This window comes from Mesoplodon bidens (assembly GCF_964165515.1).
Source record: "Mesoplodon bidens genome assembly, chromosome: 1".
Taxonomy (NCBI): domain Eukaryota; kingdom Metazoa; phylum Chordata; class Mammalia; order Artiodactyla; family Ziphiidae; genus Mesoplodon; species Mesoplodon bidens.
In genome coordinates, this window is record NC_138176.1 from 164,667,666 (window position 1) to 164,684,645 (window position 16,980).

The 16,980-nt window shown below is 45.3% G+C and overlaps 1 protein-coding gene across 1 annotated transcript in view; it reads left to right on the forward strand.

Annotated features, from left to right (window-relative positions):
• POLR3A (RNA polymerase III subunit A) overlaps positions 1–16,980 on the forward strand; it is a 53,556-nt gene that overhangs the window by 27,848 nt on the left and 8,728 nt on the right. Inside the window, exons 17-25 of the mRNA XM_081227477.1 lie at positions 3,567–3,678; positions 4,672–4,790; positions 6,333–6,470; positions 8,288–8,458; positions 9,588–9,701; positions 14,289–14,375; positions 14,463–14,545; positions 15,472–15,642; positions 16,758–16,851. Of these exons, the coding sequence (XP_081083603.1) occupies positions 3,567–3,678; positions 4,672–4,790; positions 6,333–6,470; positions 8,288–8,458; positions 9,588–9,701; positions 14,289–14,375; positions 14,463–14,545; positions 15,472–15,642; positions 16,758–16,851 (1,089 nt within the window). The remainder of the gene's footprint in view (positions 1–3,566; positions 3,679–4,671; positions 4,791–6,332; positions 6,471–8,287; positions 8,459–9,587; positions 9,702–14,288; positions 14,376–14,462; positions 14,546–15,471; positions 15,643–16,757; positions 16,852–16,980) is intronic.

Here is a 16,980-nt window from a genome sequence, read left to right on the forward strand (position 1 = left end):
TTAATGTGTTGTTGGATTCTGTTTGCTAGTATTTTGTTGAGGATTTTTGCATCTATATTCATCAGTGATATTAGTCTGTAATTTTCTTTTTTTGTACCATCTTTGTCTGGTTTTGGTATCAGGGTGATGGTGGCCTCATAGAATGAGTTTGGGAGTGTTCCTTCCTCTGCAATTTTTTGGAAGAGTTTCAGAAGGATGGGTGTTAGCTCTTCTCTAAATGTTTGATAGAATTCACCTGTGAAGCCATCTGGTCCTGGACTTTGTTTCTTGGAAGATTTTTAATCACAGTTTCAATTTCATTACTTGTGATTGGTCTGTTCATATTTTCTATTCTTCCTGGCTCGGTCTTGGAAGGTTATACCTTTCTTAGAATTTGTCCATTTCTTCCAGGTTGTCCATTTTATTGGCGTAGAGTTGCTTGTAGTAGTCTCTTAGGATGCTTTGTATTTCTGCAGTGTCTGTTGTAACTTCTCCTTTTTCATTTCAAATGTTATTGATTTGAGTCCTCTCCCTCTTTTTCTTGATGAGTCTGGCTAAAGGTTTATCAATTTTATCTTCTCAAAGAACAAGCTTTTAGTTTTACTGATCTTTGCTATTGTTTTCTTTGTTTCTATTTCATTTATTTCTGCTCTGATCTTTATGATTCTTTTCCTTCCGCTAACTTTGGGTTTTGTTTGTTCTTCTTTCTCTATTTCCTTTAGGTGTAAAGTTAGATTGTTTGTTTGAGATTCTTGTTTCTTGAGGTAGGATTGTATTGCTATAAACTTCACTCTTAGAACTGCTTTTGCTGCATCCCATAGGTTTTGGGTTGTCGTGTTTTCCCTGTCATTTGTCTCTAGATGTTTTCTGAATTCCTCTTTGATTTTTTCAGTGATCTCTTGGTCATTTAGTAGCATATTGTTTAGCCTCCATGTGTTTGTGTTTTTTTATGGTTTTTTCCCTGTAATTTATTTCTAATCTCATAGCATTGTGGTCGGAAAAGATGCTTGATATGATTTCAATTTTCTTAATCTTGCCGAGGCTTGATTTGTGACCCAAGATGTGATCTGTCCTGGAGAATGTTCTTTGTGCACTTGAGAAGAAATTGTAATCTGCTGTTTTCAGATGGAATGTCCTATAAATATCAATTAAATCTGTCTGGTCTCTTGTATCATTTAAAGCTTGTGTTTCCTTATTAATTTTCTGTCCATTGGTGTAAGTGAGGTGTTAAAGTCCCCCACTATTATTGTGTTACTGTCAACTTCCTCTTTTATAGCTGTTAGCATTTGCCTTATGTGTTGAGGTGCTCCTCTGTTGGGTGTGTATATATTTATAATTGTTATATCTTCTTTTTGGATTGATCCCTTGATCATTATGTAGTGTCCTTCCTTGTCTCTTGTAACATTCTTTATTTTAAAGTCTATTTTATCTGATACGAGTATTGCTACTCCAGCTTTCTTTTGATTTCCATTTACATGGAATATCTTTTTCCATCCCCTCACTTTCAGCGAGTTTTTGTGTCCGTTCAGCGAGCCTGTGTCTTTTGGTTGGAGCATTTAATCCATTCACATTTAAGGTAATTATCAATATGTATGTTCCTATTACTGTTTTCTTAATTGTTTTGGGTTTGTTTTTGTAGGTCCTTTTCTTCTCTTGTGTTTCCCACTTAGAGAAGTTCCTTTAGCATTTGTTGTAGAACTGGTTGGTGGTGCTGAATTCTCTTAGCTTTTCCTTGTCTGTAAAGCTTTTTTTTTTTTTTTTTTTTTTTTTTGTGGTACGCGGGCCTCTCACTGCTGTGGCCTCTCCCTCTGTGGAGCACAGGCTCCGGACACGAAGGCTCAGCGGCCAGGGCTCACGGGCCCAGCCACTCCGCGGCATGTGGGATCTTCCCAGACCGGGGCACGAACCCGTGTCCTCTGCATCGGCAGGCGGACTCTCAACCACTGCGCCACCAGGGAAGCCCCTGTAAAGCTTTTGATTTCTCAGTTGAATCTGAATGAGATCCTTGCCGGGTAGAGTAATCTTGGTTGTAGGTTCTTCCTTTCATCACTTTAAGTATATCATGCCACTCCCTTCTGGCTTGTAGAGTTTCTGCTGAGAAATCAGCTGTTAACCTTATGGGAGTTCCCTTGCATATTTGTCATTTTTCCCTTGTTGCTTTCAATAATTTTTCTTTGCCTTTAATTTTTGTCAGTTTGATTCCTATGTGTCTCAGCGTGTTTCTCCTTGGGTTTATCCTGCCTGGGACTCTCTGTGCTTCCTGGACTTGGATGGCTATTTCCTTTCCCATGTTAGGGAATTTTTCAACTGTAATCTCTTCAGATATTTTCTCGGGTCCTTTCTTTCTCTCTTCTCCTTCTGGGACCCCTATAATGTGAATGTTGGTGCATTTAATGTTGTCCCAGAGGTCTCCTAGGCTGTCTTCATTTCTTTTCAATCTTTATTCTGCTCCTCGGCAATTATTTCCACCATTTTGTCTTTCAGTTCATTTATTCATTCTTCTGCCTCAGTTATTCTGCTATTGATTCCTTCTAGTGTATTTCTCATTTTGGTTATTGTATTGTTCACCTCTGTTTGTTTGCTCTTTAATTCTTCCAGGTGTTTGTTCTTTAATTCTTCTAGGTCTTTGTTAAACATTTCTTGCATCTTCTCGATCTTTGCCTCCATTCTTTTTCTGAGGTCCTGGATCATCTTCACTATCATTATTCTGAATTCTTTTTCTGATAGGTTGCCTATCTCCACTTCATTTAGTTGTTTTTCTGGGGTTTTATCTTGTTCCTTCATCTGGTACATAGTCCTCTGCCTTTTCATTTTGTCTATCTTTCTGTGAATGTGCTTTTTGTTCCACAGGCTGCAGGATTGAAGTTCTTCTTGCTTCTGCTGTCTGCCCTCTGGTGGATGGCATTTAGCTCATTCTTAATCTCACTAACTCTTAAAGAAAAACAGAGAGAGAGAGAAATGAGTGTTTCTCACATAGAAAATTATTTGAGGCCTCAGCTGCACTCATTTTTAATGGAAACATGACTCCTAACTGCTTCAGCATTGTAAGTTGTGAGTTGAGAGATGACAATCTGGATGAGCTCATGGACTAGAATATTCCTATAGAGTCACCCCACAACATGCTTAACTGGTGGTAATTCAAATGTGTTCTTAGCAGAGAGACAAATTTTACAAATAGCACAAGCAACTCTCTTTTACTACATATTATATAATTTGTTATAAAGTATAAGATATTATACTTGTTTAGACACAGTATACACATGCATGAGTATGTACAGTAACATATATATGGATACATTGCCGTATAGGGTACTGTACACAAAGCCAAGCAAGCACACTGTACTTTATTGGCTGTTTAAAGAATTTCCCAAGGTTTTGTTACTGATCGTTTTTTCCTTACACACCAATTATGGCAGCCTGTGGGAGATGTCGGTCTGTAGAGACAGGGCATCTTGGTCTTCTAAGGCTCTGAAACCTTTTATCTGCTGGGAATCTGACATCTTGCTGAAATTCTTCACATTTCCTTAAACGTCTTATTGAACTTCGGTAATCACAGAGCCACCACGCATCTCCCTTTCTCCTGTCAGGCTTTGATCCTGAAGGAGCTGTCTGTGATCCGTGACCACGCGGGCAGCGCCTGCCTCCGGGAGCTGGATAAGAGCAACAGCCCCCTCACCATGGCTCTGTGCGGCTCTAAAGGTGAGTGCCCCCCTCCGGCCACTGCTGTCACTGTGCTGCATGTGGGCTGGCTGGTTGTGTTCTAGGAAATGCGAGTCAGAACTTCAGGCCTGGCAGTTCCCTGGCGGTCCAGTGGTTAGAACTCTAGTCTTTCACTGCCAGGGCCCGGGTTCAATCCCTGGTCAGGGAACTAAGATCCCACAAGCTGCGCTTCAAAAAAAACAAACTTCAGGCCTTTTGTTCATAAAGGCCTGAAGTTTTTTAAATAATACATAGAGAAAGAGACTTAATTATTTGCATTTTTAGAAGTCTAACTCCTTTGGAGAAACATTGGTCATGTGTGTGGGTTTCTGAGTTTGAGGGTGCTTTAAGTAAACTTGATGTTCGTTTTTAAAGAAAAGAAAGAAAACCTGTGGATTTTTAAAATAATGTGTTGGATGATAATTAAAAACACTTAAATGTCATAGTTAGCCATAACCTAAAAGCATTAGGTTTCATGATACTGCACTCAAATTCAGAACCTCCTGCTTTTCCTGTTTCTGTAAATTTTTGACAGAATAAAGTCCAGTCTCTTTAATCTTGCTGCCTTTCACCCCATATTCTCCTACTCCCTGCTCCTGGTACATACCCCACACTCCTATCCTGTGTCTTTGCTTCCCACTCTCCCACCCACTTTGGAATTCCTCCCCCACGTCTTCTATGTCTAAGTCATAATGTCCTCCAGATGTCCAGCTGGTTGCCGCTGCCTCCTGGAAGACTCCCCTGGAAGTCTTTCCTACAACCCCAAAGTGCTCGTTCGCCCCTGAGCAGCTCTAGCCCTGCTCAGCTCTTCTTGTGTTACTGACAGCTCTACCCTGTGTTGCTCTAGTTCTGACTTTTACTGTCCCTAGACTATGAACTTGTTGAGGATAGGGGGCTGTGCCACGTATTCCTGTTTTATCCCACAGATCTGCTTGCGCTTCATTTAATGTCATTTTGGTAAATGAATGTTACATTCCTGACCTGCTTCCCCAGGTTCCTTCATTAACATATCACAGATGATTGCCTGTGTGGGACAGCAAGCCATCAGTGGCTCTCGAGTGCCAGATGGCTTTGAAAACAGGTCCTTGCCTCACTTTGAAAAACACTCAAAGGTAAGCAGTAGCAGATGAGGCAGAACTTTGAAGGACAACTTTCAGCAGTGCAGAAGAGAGTCACGGAAGCTCTGGGGCTGCCAACCAAGGGGCTCCTGGAGCTGGTGTGTAAGGGTGGCAGCCGCTCGGGGTTATTCCCTCTGCAACCCAAACTTGAGTCCTGTAGAAGGAGCCTTGTTAAACTCGAGCTGTATAACTTGAGTTTGGACCAAGAGGGTGGATTTCAGATTCCCATCCAACTTACCTTAAGTGTTCAAAATGTGTAGTTATCATACATGTGCATTCAATCTGTATGCTTACTTGGGGGGCACTTACATAAAAGTGTAAGGATTTTTAAACAGTGAACATGTAAAACGACCAGGCAATTCCAAGTTTTCCTCTCTGGAATTCTTAAACTCTGCTTGTAAATGACTTCTGGTTTCCATTGGCCCTCGTGGTCTGGACACTAGTGTCAGCAGAGCACAACTTAGAGGAGATTTGGTCACTTAGTAAATTCTGGATGGAGTCAGCTGTTATTCGCACTGAAGCAGAGATGCCCCAGCTGTACCTGCCCAGTGGAACTGTAGGATTTCTGTCCAGCCCCTCCTGGGGAGATAGGACTACTGTACTGAGAATGGACAGATACTCTCTGTATCAGGCGGCCTCAGGAACAACTCAGGTTCTCTGCCCAAGACCAGAAATCACTAGAGGTCAGGCAGCCAGCTGGTCACTGGAGTGGTACCTGACTATGCTTATCTGGCTCAGAGTCAAAGCCTGACCAATTTAGAAGAGATACCAGGGATATCCAGTGCTAGACTTCAGAGTAGATGGTGCCTGCCTAGAAATGCCAGCTGCCCCTTAAATGAAATAGGGAAGCAGGAGGTTAGCCTGTTCATCTGAGTTGTCCTCCAAGGAACACAGACCTATCCAGATCAAAGGCCATTTGGAATTTCATATGGTGTTTTATATATGTTTGTTTCTTTTACAGGTTTTTTTTTTGAGATACATTTCATTTATCATAATATTCACCCATTTAAAGTGTAGAGTTCAGCAGCTTATTATGTTCACAGAGTTGTATGATCATCATCACAGTCTAATTTTAGAATATTTTCAACAGCCCAAAATTGAATCCCCATAAACATTAGCAGCACACGGTTATGTTTTGGAGGTGGACAGGTCTGGCCCACAGGAAGGGTGTCTTGGGAGGAGTCGTTTTCCAGGTGAGGGGCAAGCTGTCACAGTCAGCAGTGCCCTCTGAACCGAGGTTGGTAGCTGCCTCCCTGGTCTAGGGGTAGCAGCCCAAGCTTTGGTTTCTCTCTCACGAGCCACCTGGCTGCCAGTGGCACCAGCACCAACCCTGGCTGGGGCCTCACCCTCCTTGTCTCTGGTATGGATGGTCTGGGCTAAATTGTTTCTCCTTTAGGAAAGGGCATAAAACATGAGAGTGCGTTGGGTGGGTATTTATAGTCTAAAGTTGAGGCATTTTCTGATTTGAATGGGCTTTGGAATTGTGGATCTTGAACTTTTTTGTTAGATTTTTCTTTTTTTCCTACCTCTCTTTAGCTCCCAGCTGCCAAAGGCTTTGTGGCTAACAGCTTTTATTCAGGTTTGACACCAACCGAGTTTTTCTTCCACACGATGGCTGGCCGGGAAGGTCTGGTTGACACAGCTGTGAAGACAGCTGAAACAGGATACATGCAGGTAACCTGAAGAAATGTAGGCCATTAGCAATGAAGCAGGATAGGGTCTGCAGATCTTGACTGCTGAGTGTTTGCTTATTTTGTACCTGAGCTCTAATTTATCCAGTCTTGGTATTTAAAAGGAAAAATTGAGAGATGTAGGGCACCCTAGAAATAAACAACATACAAAGGTAGTATGTTCCAAATCACAAGTGTCCTTCGAATGATGAAGACCAGGCCAAAACCACATGTACCAAAGCATTGCTGGAGGAGAGCATGGACCCAAGTGCATCCCAGGGCACGTCATCGAACCGCACTGAGCCTCTGATTCCTAATACACGGAGGTGGGGTGACAGTACCTACCTCGTGATTACAAATTGAGAGGGCTCTGCTTCTCACTGTGCAACTATTTATATAACCCATTATCAGTATCACTCCAAGGGACTCCCAAGAACCTATTCCAGTGACCGCAGGAGGGCTTGGACACACTTGGAGGGCTGGCTTTTTCTCCATTGTATGTACAGGTGTAAGATAGTAGTCTCCGGGGACAGGGCTGAGCTAGACACTCCTCTATGCCTGTGCTTCTCAGACTGCCGCAGAAGGACCCCTGATGGCAGAGGAGTGAAAACACATCCTACCTTGTTCTTCCATAAGACCACGAGGAAAGGATTTCTCGCCAGTGTCTAATCTCATTTCTACTCTGTACTCCATAATCTATGTTTGTTTGTTTTTAATTTTTTGATGTATTTATCTACTTACAACACATGATGAAGTTAACAATCCCAAGTTGCTAGGCCATGAACTGCTGTGGCTTTATGTCCCTTTTCTCCCCAACCGTGGATTGAGAAGCACGGCCCTTTGCATACTGGGAAACCAGGACTGATAAACCAGAGATGCGAATGAGTGAGCCAGAGCACACAAGGCTGATGAGGGCGAAGTGGACCCGAGTCAGTACACACCTATTTCCATAACCTTGTCTGGACCTCCTGTAGCATTGCTGATAACTGCTTCCCTTTTAATCATCTTTTGATGGGAAATTGCCCTTTAGCTTTGGAGTGTGCTGCTTTTGTCAGAAACCTAACAGCCTGTGAAATGCTTTTACCACTCTTGCCCAAATGTCTGTTGACTTTATTTTTTGTCTTTACCTTTTTTGAAGTGGAGAGTATGGCTTTCCCAGAGCAATGTGTTAGCCTAGAACAAATTAGTTGTGGCATGAGGGATTTTTGTTTTGAAGTTGCCTGGAGGAAGATTTCTTTCTTTTTAACTCCCTGAGCCCCCATCACATTGCTGGCTGGAGTGTTCTGCTGGTGGGAGGTTCTCCCTAAGCAGACTTGAGAAATCGCTGCTGCCTGCTGGTTCAAAAGCAGTGCCATTCCTGTTCTCTCTTCCCCCTCTGTCCCAGAAGGTGGCCTGCACCTGATCCTCTGTAATTCATATTGAAGTCCACGGGGGTCCTGGATTAAGTTGTGTTTAGAAATGCAAAGCAATATGCATTAATTTATACCTTAGGGAGACAGAGAGGGAAGGCAAAGAAGCCTAGGAAAACAGTGTTTGCAGAGTCCTTCGGGGGTGATGGGGTTTAAATTGCATGTATTCTAAAACACTGAAGTCCTGGAGGCTGGAGCATATTCTAAATCCCACTGCACAGGCTAGTGAGGCCCTTGTGGGCCTGTTCTTGCAGTCAGGGGACTCTTTTTAAGGGATTTCTAATAAAATGTTTTTATGTGATTAAAGCGCTGGTAACCTTGAAACTCAGAGTTGCAAATCTCAACCTCTGTATGCGTGACTAGTCTTCTCAAAGCAGCTGAGCTTTTGTCTCCTCTCCTCCTTTTATTTTAGAGGAGGCTCGTAAAGTCCCTTGAAGATCTTTGCTCACAGTATGATTTGACAGTCCGAAGCTCTACAGGCGACATCATCCAGTTCATGTACGGGGGAGATGGCTTAGATCCTGCAGCCATGGAGGGAAAAGATGAACCCTTGGAGTTTAAAAGAGTTCTGGACAACATCAAAGTACGATTTAGCATTATATCTGTCAGGGTTTTCAAGGCCAGTTCTTGAGAATGGAGGTGCCCTTTGGCATAGCACACAGTTAATCCTGTCATATCTACCCAACCACTGAGTTAATATTTTTCTTTTCGTGTTCCTTTGCATAATTTCCCCCAAGTATTAAAGGAAAAATAGTTTCTCAATTTCAAAGCCTAATTATGGGTAGTAATCAAATGCCAATAGAAGAGGGCTTTGTCTTCTTGTCTGTATCTAGTAAAGTGTAATAGGGACGGTGTTAAAGCCATGGGTGTGGAGAAGCAGGCACATTTCACACACTTTAACTGGGGGTATCATTTAGAACAATCTTTTTGAGAGATAGCTGGACAACACTGATCTGAATTTAAATGTGGGTGCCTTGGACCAACATTTAAGTTCCACTTATAGGAATTTGCCCTACAAAAATGACCTAAATGTGCCAAGAATGTTCTTCCAGAATTGTTTATAGCAGACACAGACCATCAGTGGAGGACAGGTCAGATACAGACTGGTCCGTCCATGAGGGTGATGTGCAACCATTAAAACTTTAGGGGAAACCCCATGAGCTTGGAGGTGGGGGAATATTTTCACTCTTGAAATTTGGGGTGCTTTTTTTTTTTTTTTTTTTTGCGGTACACGGGCCTCTCACTGTTGTGGCCTCTCCCGTTGCGGAGCACAGGCTCTGGACGCGCAGGCTCAGCGGCCATGGCTCACGGGCCCAGCCGCCCCGCGGCATGTGGGATCCTCCCAGACTGGGGCACGATCCCGTGTCCCCTGCATCGGCAGGCGGACTCTCAACCACTGCGCCACCATGGAAGCCCTGGGCTCTTTTTAAAAAACAACAATTTGTGATTCTAGTGCAAATCTGGGGTGGGGTGAAGGTTGGGGAGAAATGGCATGATACCCACTGAATAGCCCACAAGCCTTTGTGTAAGATGGAGTATCAGTTTATCCCGTTTTCACCTTCATATTAAAGGTAGCGTCTACAATTTGTTTCGAAAGAAAAAAACATCACAGGTTGCTAAAAGCTCACTCTGAGTGAGGTGGTTCTGTCTCTTGTAAATCCCTTCCTCCAGTACTGCCCCCCACATCACTCTGTTTCCTTTTGATACCCAAGGCCGTCTTCCCGTGCCAGAGCGAGCCTGCTCTCAGTAAGAATGAGCTGCTCCTGGCCGCTGAGTCCATCACGAAGAAGAATGAGTTTCTCTGCTGCCAGGACAGCTTCCTGCAGGTGAGCTCCGCGGGGGCCATGCACCCGGCTCTGCTGTCACCAAAGAATTGTTCACCAAGTGCCAGCAGTGCACTTTATAAGCTGGGGGGGGGGGGGTGTTTATGTAAGAGTGTTTCTTGTTAAAAAATTTAAGACTGGCCCAGGCAGAGTCTCAGCAGTCAACATAAAGAATTTATCTCATGTCTTTCTTAGTTTGTCTTTTGCGCAAGTGTTTCCCTGGTAGAAGGAAAATGCTTTAGTTAGAGAACTGATTTTTTTTTTAACCCTGTCCCTGTCAACCCCCTACAACCCACTTTTTCATCCTGTGGGCCATCTCCTTCCTTGGTTGTTCTGAATCCCAATCATTTGTAATAGTAGTAGCATTGTTTTAATGCCATTTATTGTGTCTTATACAATAAATGATGTCATAGCATTTACTTAATACCATTATCATTTTAAATTGTTTTTTTTTCTTACTGTAACATGGGTTAGAAATGCACAGAGTCAGCCTTCCATTTTCTTCCAGGGACCTGTTACCTTGACATCCTCATAAGGTTTTTTTGGTTCATTTTTATTCCACTGACCTGCTCCTTCCTGTTTATAATCATGGTTATGATCAAAAGCAGCGTGGCCAAAACAAAAAGCAAAAGGATACAGGAATCAGTACCTGGTTCCCTTTGTGTACTGATTGGTGATTCAAACATAGCACAAATGTATCCCTTGAAGTATATCAAAAATAAAAATAGTAAAAAACATAAATAAGAATGTTTTAGTTAAAAGCGCTTCACTCCGTTCTTCCCCATGACAAGATGTGAAAAAGAGACTCTTCCAGATCTTAAGATATTTAAAATTAAGAGTCTGGCTAGGCTGAGTGCCTTTGTTTTGGTTTTGTTTTTTCACCGCTTTTCTTTTTCTTTTTTTTTTTTTTCTTAAGTAACAAATGAGAAGTGTGATTTGATTTTTCTTCGCGATTATATTTACTTTTTTATGTTTCTGTTTCTCCTTGAAGACCTTAACTGAGACAGGCTATGAGAAATATAACGAGGTAACGTGCTTACGTGCTGTGGCTGCCGAGCGTGGAGGAGTAGTTCTGCTGCACCCCAGCTGTCTGCCAGGCCCGGGGACCACAGATTTCTGTCCCGGTTCTGGCAAACAGGGCTTCCCTGTTCATCACTTTGGACTGGTCTTTTCTTGTCTTAGACGCGGTTTGACGGTAACCCCCTGACCAGCAGCATTTGTGGGTTCAGTGAGCACTTGTTCAGCCGTCCCCTCGTGCTGTACGCCCCACAGATCACAGGGACACAGAGGTGACTGAACATGTCCTCGCCCTCCCGTGGCTCACAATCTGGGCTCAGATTTGCCAAGAGGGTCCGAAATCCACTGGCCAGAGCAGATTTTTCTGAGCTGCTGAAATGTTGTCCAGCCATGGCCCGTGTCAGAGCCGAGGAGACAGAGGCAGCTCCTGGGTGGTGCTGAGCCCTGGCCCTGCCAGAGGCCGACAGCTGTGCTCACAGACGCACTGTGGACTGAGTGTGAGAGTTAGCTGCTGGTCAGTTGTGTGATTAACTGCCTGCCAGCTGCCGTGTTCTGAGTTCCCTTAGTACGCATGGGTTGGTCCAGCTGAATTCTTAGTAGCTTATTTCAGTTTTCATTTCCAAAAAAGTGAGCTTTTTTCCTTTTAACCTAACTTCCAGAATATCTGCCCTAACTCTTGTGTAAGGGAAGTCATTCCTTTCAGCAAAGCCACCAGAAGCATGTCCACGTGGGTGGCAGCTGAAAACTGTCCTTTCCAGCACCTGAGCTGGGGAATGGTTTGAGGTGTGTGCTCTTGACTGCTCATGTGTGTGGAGTTTCTCAGATGAAGACGCCCTGGTCTGCTTGGCCTTGGGCTCTGGCAATCGAACAGCAACATCTGGTTAGCCTGTGCCTTGAACACCTGGCAATCGAATGGCAACATCTGGTTCAAGAAGGCTTTCGGAAGTTCGCCCAGCTAGACAAGTAGGCTCAGGGAGGACGTCACCCATGTAAAGGAGGCTCTTAAAACTGAATAATACAGGGGAAAAATTAAGTGGAAGTGGGTATTATCGCTTCTGAAGATTCACAGTTTTAGGCAGAGCCACACCAGGAGAGATTGTCTCACTGCCCTCTCCAGTTCTAATTTCCACCCGTGGTTTGTAATAACTAACTGTATCTGAAAACGTGGCCTCAAACCTGTAATTAATCAGTAAGCCTGGAGAGTTTCTCTTTAAAGAGTCTCTTGAGAATTTTCAAGTTCTTGTAAATTAGTAAAAGTCTTTTCTTAAATAAAAGTCTTTTCTGCCTAGAATGATGGCTGAGCGGCATGGTAACCCTCCACGTATTTCCACGCTTTGTCAATGAAGAGAGTTGACCAACAAGGACAGTCACGGGAAACCTGTGTTCATGAGCAAGGGGCGGCCAAGGTGTGGTGGATTCCACCCACGTAGCCCCCTGATCACCTGGGCTCCTAGGAGACAGACTGAAATGCCCCGTGGGCAAAGATGACATTGCAGAAAACCCCTGCCCTGAGAGCAGACTGTGGAGAAGGCATTTATTTGACTTTGTAGAGGGGCCTCTTGTCTTGGCCAAGCCCCTGACCTTATTCAGCCCGAGTGGCCTCTGCTCTGGAGCAATGGGGCCAGTGCCCTGCCGCCCCACAGGGAGAGCTTGCCAGGCTGGGCGGCAGCCGACTAAGAAGAGCTTGTGGACATGGACCATGTGGGCCTCAGAAGTTTTAGTGGTTTGCTTTCAGAAAAGATGGTAACTAGAAATTGCTCGTTAGTCTAGGGGAGGCTAAAGAGATTTATTTTTGCAGTGTTAGGATAAAACCTGGCTAGTTAAGTGTTAAGCTGTCTGTAGGTGCCTTATGGCAGCAGTCCCCAACCTTTTCAGCACCAGGGAGCAGTTTCGTGGAAGACAGGTTTTCCGTGGACGGGGTTGGGGAGGTTCAGGCAGTAATGCGAGCGATGGGGAGCGGCAGATGAAGCTTCGCTCGCTCGCCTGCCCGCCCGCCGCTCACCTCCTGCTGTGCGGCCCGGTTCCTAACAGGCCGCGGACTGGTAGCAGTCCGTGGCCCAAGGGTCGGGGACCCCTGCATTAGAGGATTTTGTTTTTGCAAAAGTGGGCTTCTGTTCAGTCTGCTTTTTGAAACATTTGTTTCAGACAAAACTTGTGATGTTTTCAACTATGTGATATAGATTGAGCAGACTCTGGGCAGCCATGCTGGTCTTCCTGGGAGACAAGGAAGGGTGGATAGACTGCACTTCCCCTCAGCCGGCCTCGGAATCAAGAATCAAGACCTCGTGAGGCTTTGCAGCCACTACAGCATGCATCCAGTCCTCGGGCCCGCCCACTGGTCCGTCCGGGTGTGTGGATCTGCCCTCAGCCTACCGCGCGAAGCAGCTGGATGCCTGTAGTTGGCCAGAGTGCCCTCACAATTTGTCCAAAACCACTGAGGGGAATTATATTCCCTTGAGGGCTGCTGAGGGGAAGTGCAGTCTATCCACACTTTCCCATATTCTCAAAAACTCCCCTGGATCAAACCAGAGCAGCTGGTGAGCAGCCTCTGAAGGACACTGCCGCTGCCCGGGGTGTGCCATTAGCTCACCTGAGAAGCGCCCTAAGAGTCAGTCCCACGGCGCTGACCCCCTGGCAGCGGGACGGATGGGTGTGGTTCGTACCATAACCTCTGTGAGAACTCCCCGAGAGGAGATGCTAGCTGATCCTGGTTCTAGGAGTGACCTTGAGGCTGGGTTCATTTCACAGACACACTGTAACCTGTAAAGCAGATGGGTCTGCACCTTAGAGCAGTTTCCAGAAAACTTAGGCCTGTCATCTCTAGCCGTGCCCTATGGATCCTCCACGTGATGTACTTTTCACCTTTTTCTTGCTCCACTTTGTCATCGTCCGGGGGTGTAGAGTGCTGTTCTTAAATACAGTGGGAACAGCAGATTTGCCGATGTTTCATTTCCAGCTTTGAGAGTGGTTTCCTGGAGACCTTACAAAGTTCTGACTGTGTGGGGGAAGGGAGCATGATGGGGGACCAATGCAGAGCTGGGGGTCAGAGACAAAGCTGGGACTTGGGACTGTTTCCTTTGAAATGAAGGCAAGTGTTTGAAATGTACAGTGTCTACAAAACCATACTTTGTAGTATTTAAGTTGACCAGAACAACTGCAGAAGAAACCTCAAAAAGTTATCAATCTAGAGACTAAAAGTACAAGTGGTTCAATTGTACTTACTCTGGGCTGCGTCAATGTGGGCAGCAGGGTGTGCCAGGGGAGAGAAGAGAAGGCGGCAAGTGGGAAAGGCTATCCTGCCTTCACTCTATACATATGAAGCATCATCAGAGTAAAAAGGCCTTAGAAACACTAAACCAATGAACGATGTGTCCGGGGTGTGGATGGTGCGTCGTGTTCCTTGGAAAAACATTTTGTAATAGAACCTGTATCCATTTCGTACCCTTTACAGTGTCATATTTAGCTGCCACTAAAATAGGACGGACTCGTCACGTTACTGAAGTTTACAAAACGAATCATGTCATCCAAATTGCTGAGAAATATGTATCTGATGTTTGTTGTGTAATCTTTCAGGAGATAAAAAAATTCGTTAAGGAGGTTTCTGAGAAGATCAAGAAAACCCGAGATAAATATGGCATCAACGATAACGGCACAACAGAGGTAACGGCCCTCCCAGATGTGTCAGGACATGGAGGTATTTTCCATTGCTGCCAGCCCCTGACTCATACTTGGCTTTTTTCCTTCCAGCCCCGGGTGCTGTACCAGTTGGACCGGATCACCCCCACCCAAATAGAAAAGTTTCTGGAGACGTGTAGGGACAAGTACATGAGGTAAGGATGCTAACTGTCTTAGACTGCCAGGCAGTCACGTGGGTCTCTTGTATGCTTCCTGTTTCCCCAGGAAACAAAATCCTGCACCCACACCGCTTACTGACTGCCAGCATTGAGCAGGTTCTGTCACCACGTCCCTAGGGACTCCAGTGGGTAGACAGGCTGGGTGCTCCAAGATGCGGAAAAATTGCAAAGAAATTTCCGACTGCCCTCTCCCCACAGAGAAACTACCGATATATTTGGCAATTGCCAGCTGCTCTGTCCACCTTCAGTACCATTTGTTAGCAGAGCTCTTAGATCTTCTCCAGTCATCCCACGCTGACCACCGGTAGCCCCTCAGTATTCACTGTCATCATCGGACCCCTCTGAGCACCACGTCCCCTCATCTGCACCTGTAACTGATTTGTGCCAGGTTCTTCCTCTATCACAAGCCTAGCCTGGGTCCTTGCCAATTCCTTCCTGGCCCTGATGGCATCTGTATTTTTTCTGTTGAAAGGAGATAATCAGAAGCCTCCCCTGCAGTTTTTGGTTTTGTCTTTTTCGGCCCCCCTTTTTTTTCCCCCCTTGCATCGTGAGGCTTGCAGGATCTTACTTCCAGTTCCCCAACCAGGGATTGAACCTGGGCCCACCCGAGCCCTGGCAGTGAAAGTTTGGAGTCCTAACCACTGGACTGCCAGGGAATTCCCTGGTTTTTTCTTTTTAATTGAAGTATAGTTGATCTACAACACTGTGCAAGTTCCAGGTGCACAACATAGCGATTCGATATTTCTGTATATTGCAAAAGGATCACCACGATAAGCCTCGTTACCATCTGCCACCATACAAAGATATTACATCATTATTGTCTGTATTTCCCACGCTGTACATTTCATCCCCGTCTCCTTAGCAATTTTACTGGATTTTTCATCCCTACCTTGTCCTTTCAGGGCACAGATGGAGCCAGGTTCTGCCGTGGGCGCACTCTGTGCCCAGAGCATTGGCGAGCCGGGCACCCAGATGACCCTGAAGACTTTCCACTTCGCGGGTGTGGCCTCCATGAACATCACCCTGGGTGTGCCCCGCATCAAAGAGATCATCAACGCTTCCAAGGCCATCAGGTGCCCGCCTCCGTGTCCCTCTTGTTCTCACACTCACCTGTCATGATCCTTGAGAAACAGTGTTTCTCTTGGGTGTGTGCATGTGTGTGTGTGTGTGTGTGAGAGAGAGAGAGAGAGAGAGAGAGAGAGAGATGCTAACGGGCAGTTTCTCAAACTCCGGAGTGACACATGCTTGTGTTAATCATATCTTGCCTTTTACAAAACCCAAACTGGAAAAAAATAAGTCCAAACTGGATAGAGTCAAAATTGATGCAACGGTAATTTATGGCCACAAGTCACATGAAAGAGAGAAACCTAAAAAAAAATGCCTGGAAAACTTGGAACCATGTGTCAGTGTAGATTTCATCCTTTTGATGTCATTATTCCCAGCCTCACTAGGCCTGACTAACGTGTCTACCACTTGAGCTATGGTCATATTCTGTGACACACTCCCAGTCCGCCCACACCCCCGCCCCGGTGATTTCATGATAGGATTTGTGGGTGATGTGAGACTAGGAAAGATAGAAATACCTTATAGTGCATTCAGTGACAAAATCATGTTTCACCTCTGATCCGAGTCTAACGAAATGACAATATAACATTAAATGAAAGAAAGCTGTACTTGGTTCTAGAACAGCACCTGTAGACGTCCAGGGTGGCAGGAGTTCTGCCTGCCTCCTCTAGGTTGGTCAGATCTCCCAGGAATGTGCGTTCGGGGGATGCTGTCCAGGACAGCGAGGATGGGAGCTCCTAGCTGGTGGTTGGAGGAGCCGGAGGTGTCCTGAAGAGGAGATTGTAGGGGTGGCAGTGGAAGTGGAGGAAGCTGCAGTACACGAAGGGTCAGTTTACTCAGGGAACAGAACCGAAATAACTACTCATTAGGCCCAAAGAGGAAAAGGTAGGTTCGCTTGGCCAGGAAGAATGTTCTGAAAGTCACTCAGTGACTGATCGAGTGGGCTGCCTCATGAGCACGTGTATGTGAAGCCCTCAGTGGCGTGCCCGACTCCAGTAAACGCTCAGTACATTGCGGTTGCTGTTAACATTACAACTGCAAGTGGTACCCGGGCTTAACAAAGCGGTGTTCTTCAAACAGCCTCATTCCTTGTGCTGTCATCATTTGCCCTTACTTCCCATAGCACTCCAATCATCACAGCACAGCTGGACAAGGACGACGATGCAGATTACGCTCGCCTCGTGAAAGGGAGAATTGAGAAAACCCTCTTGGGAGAGGTACGAAGAAATCCCTCTTAACAATAAGAAAACTAAACCAGCAGCGTTGCCAGTAAGCGTAAGAACCACTTGTAGTGGGTTTACTAGTCAGTGTGTCCACACTGCTCTGTATCCTTAAAAAAATAGAGT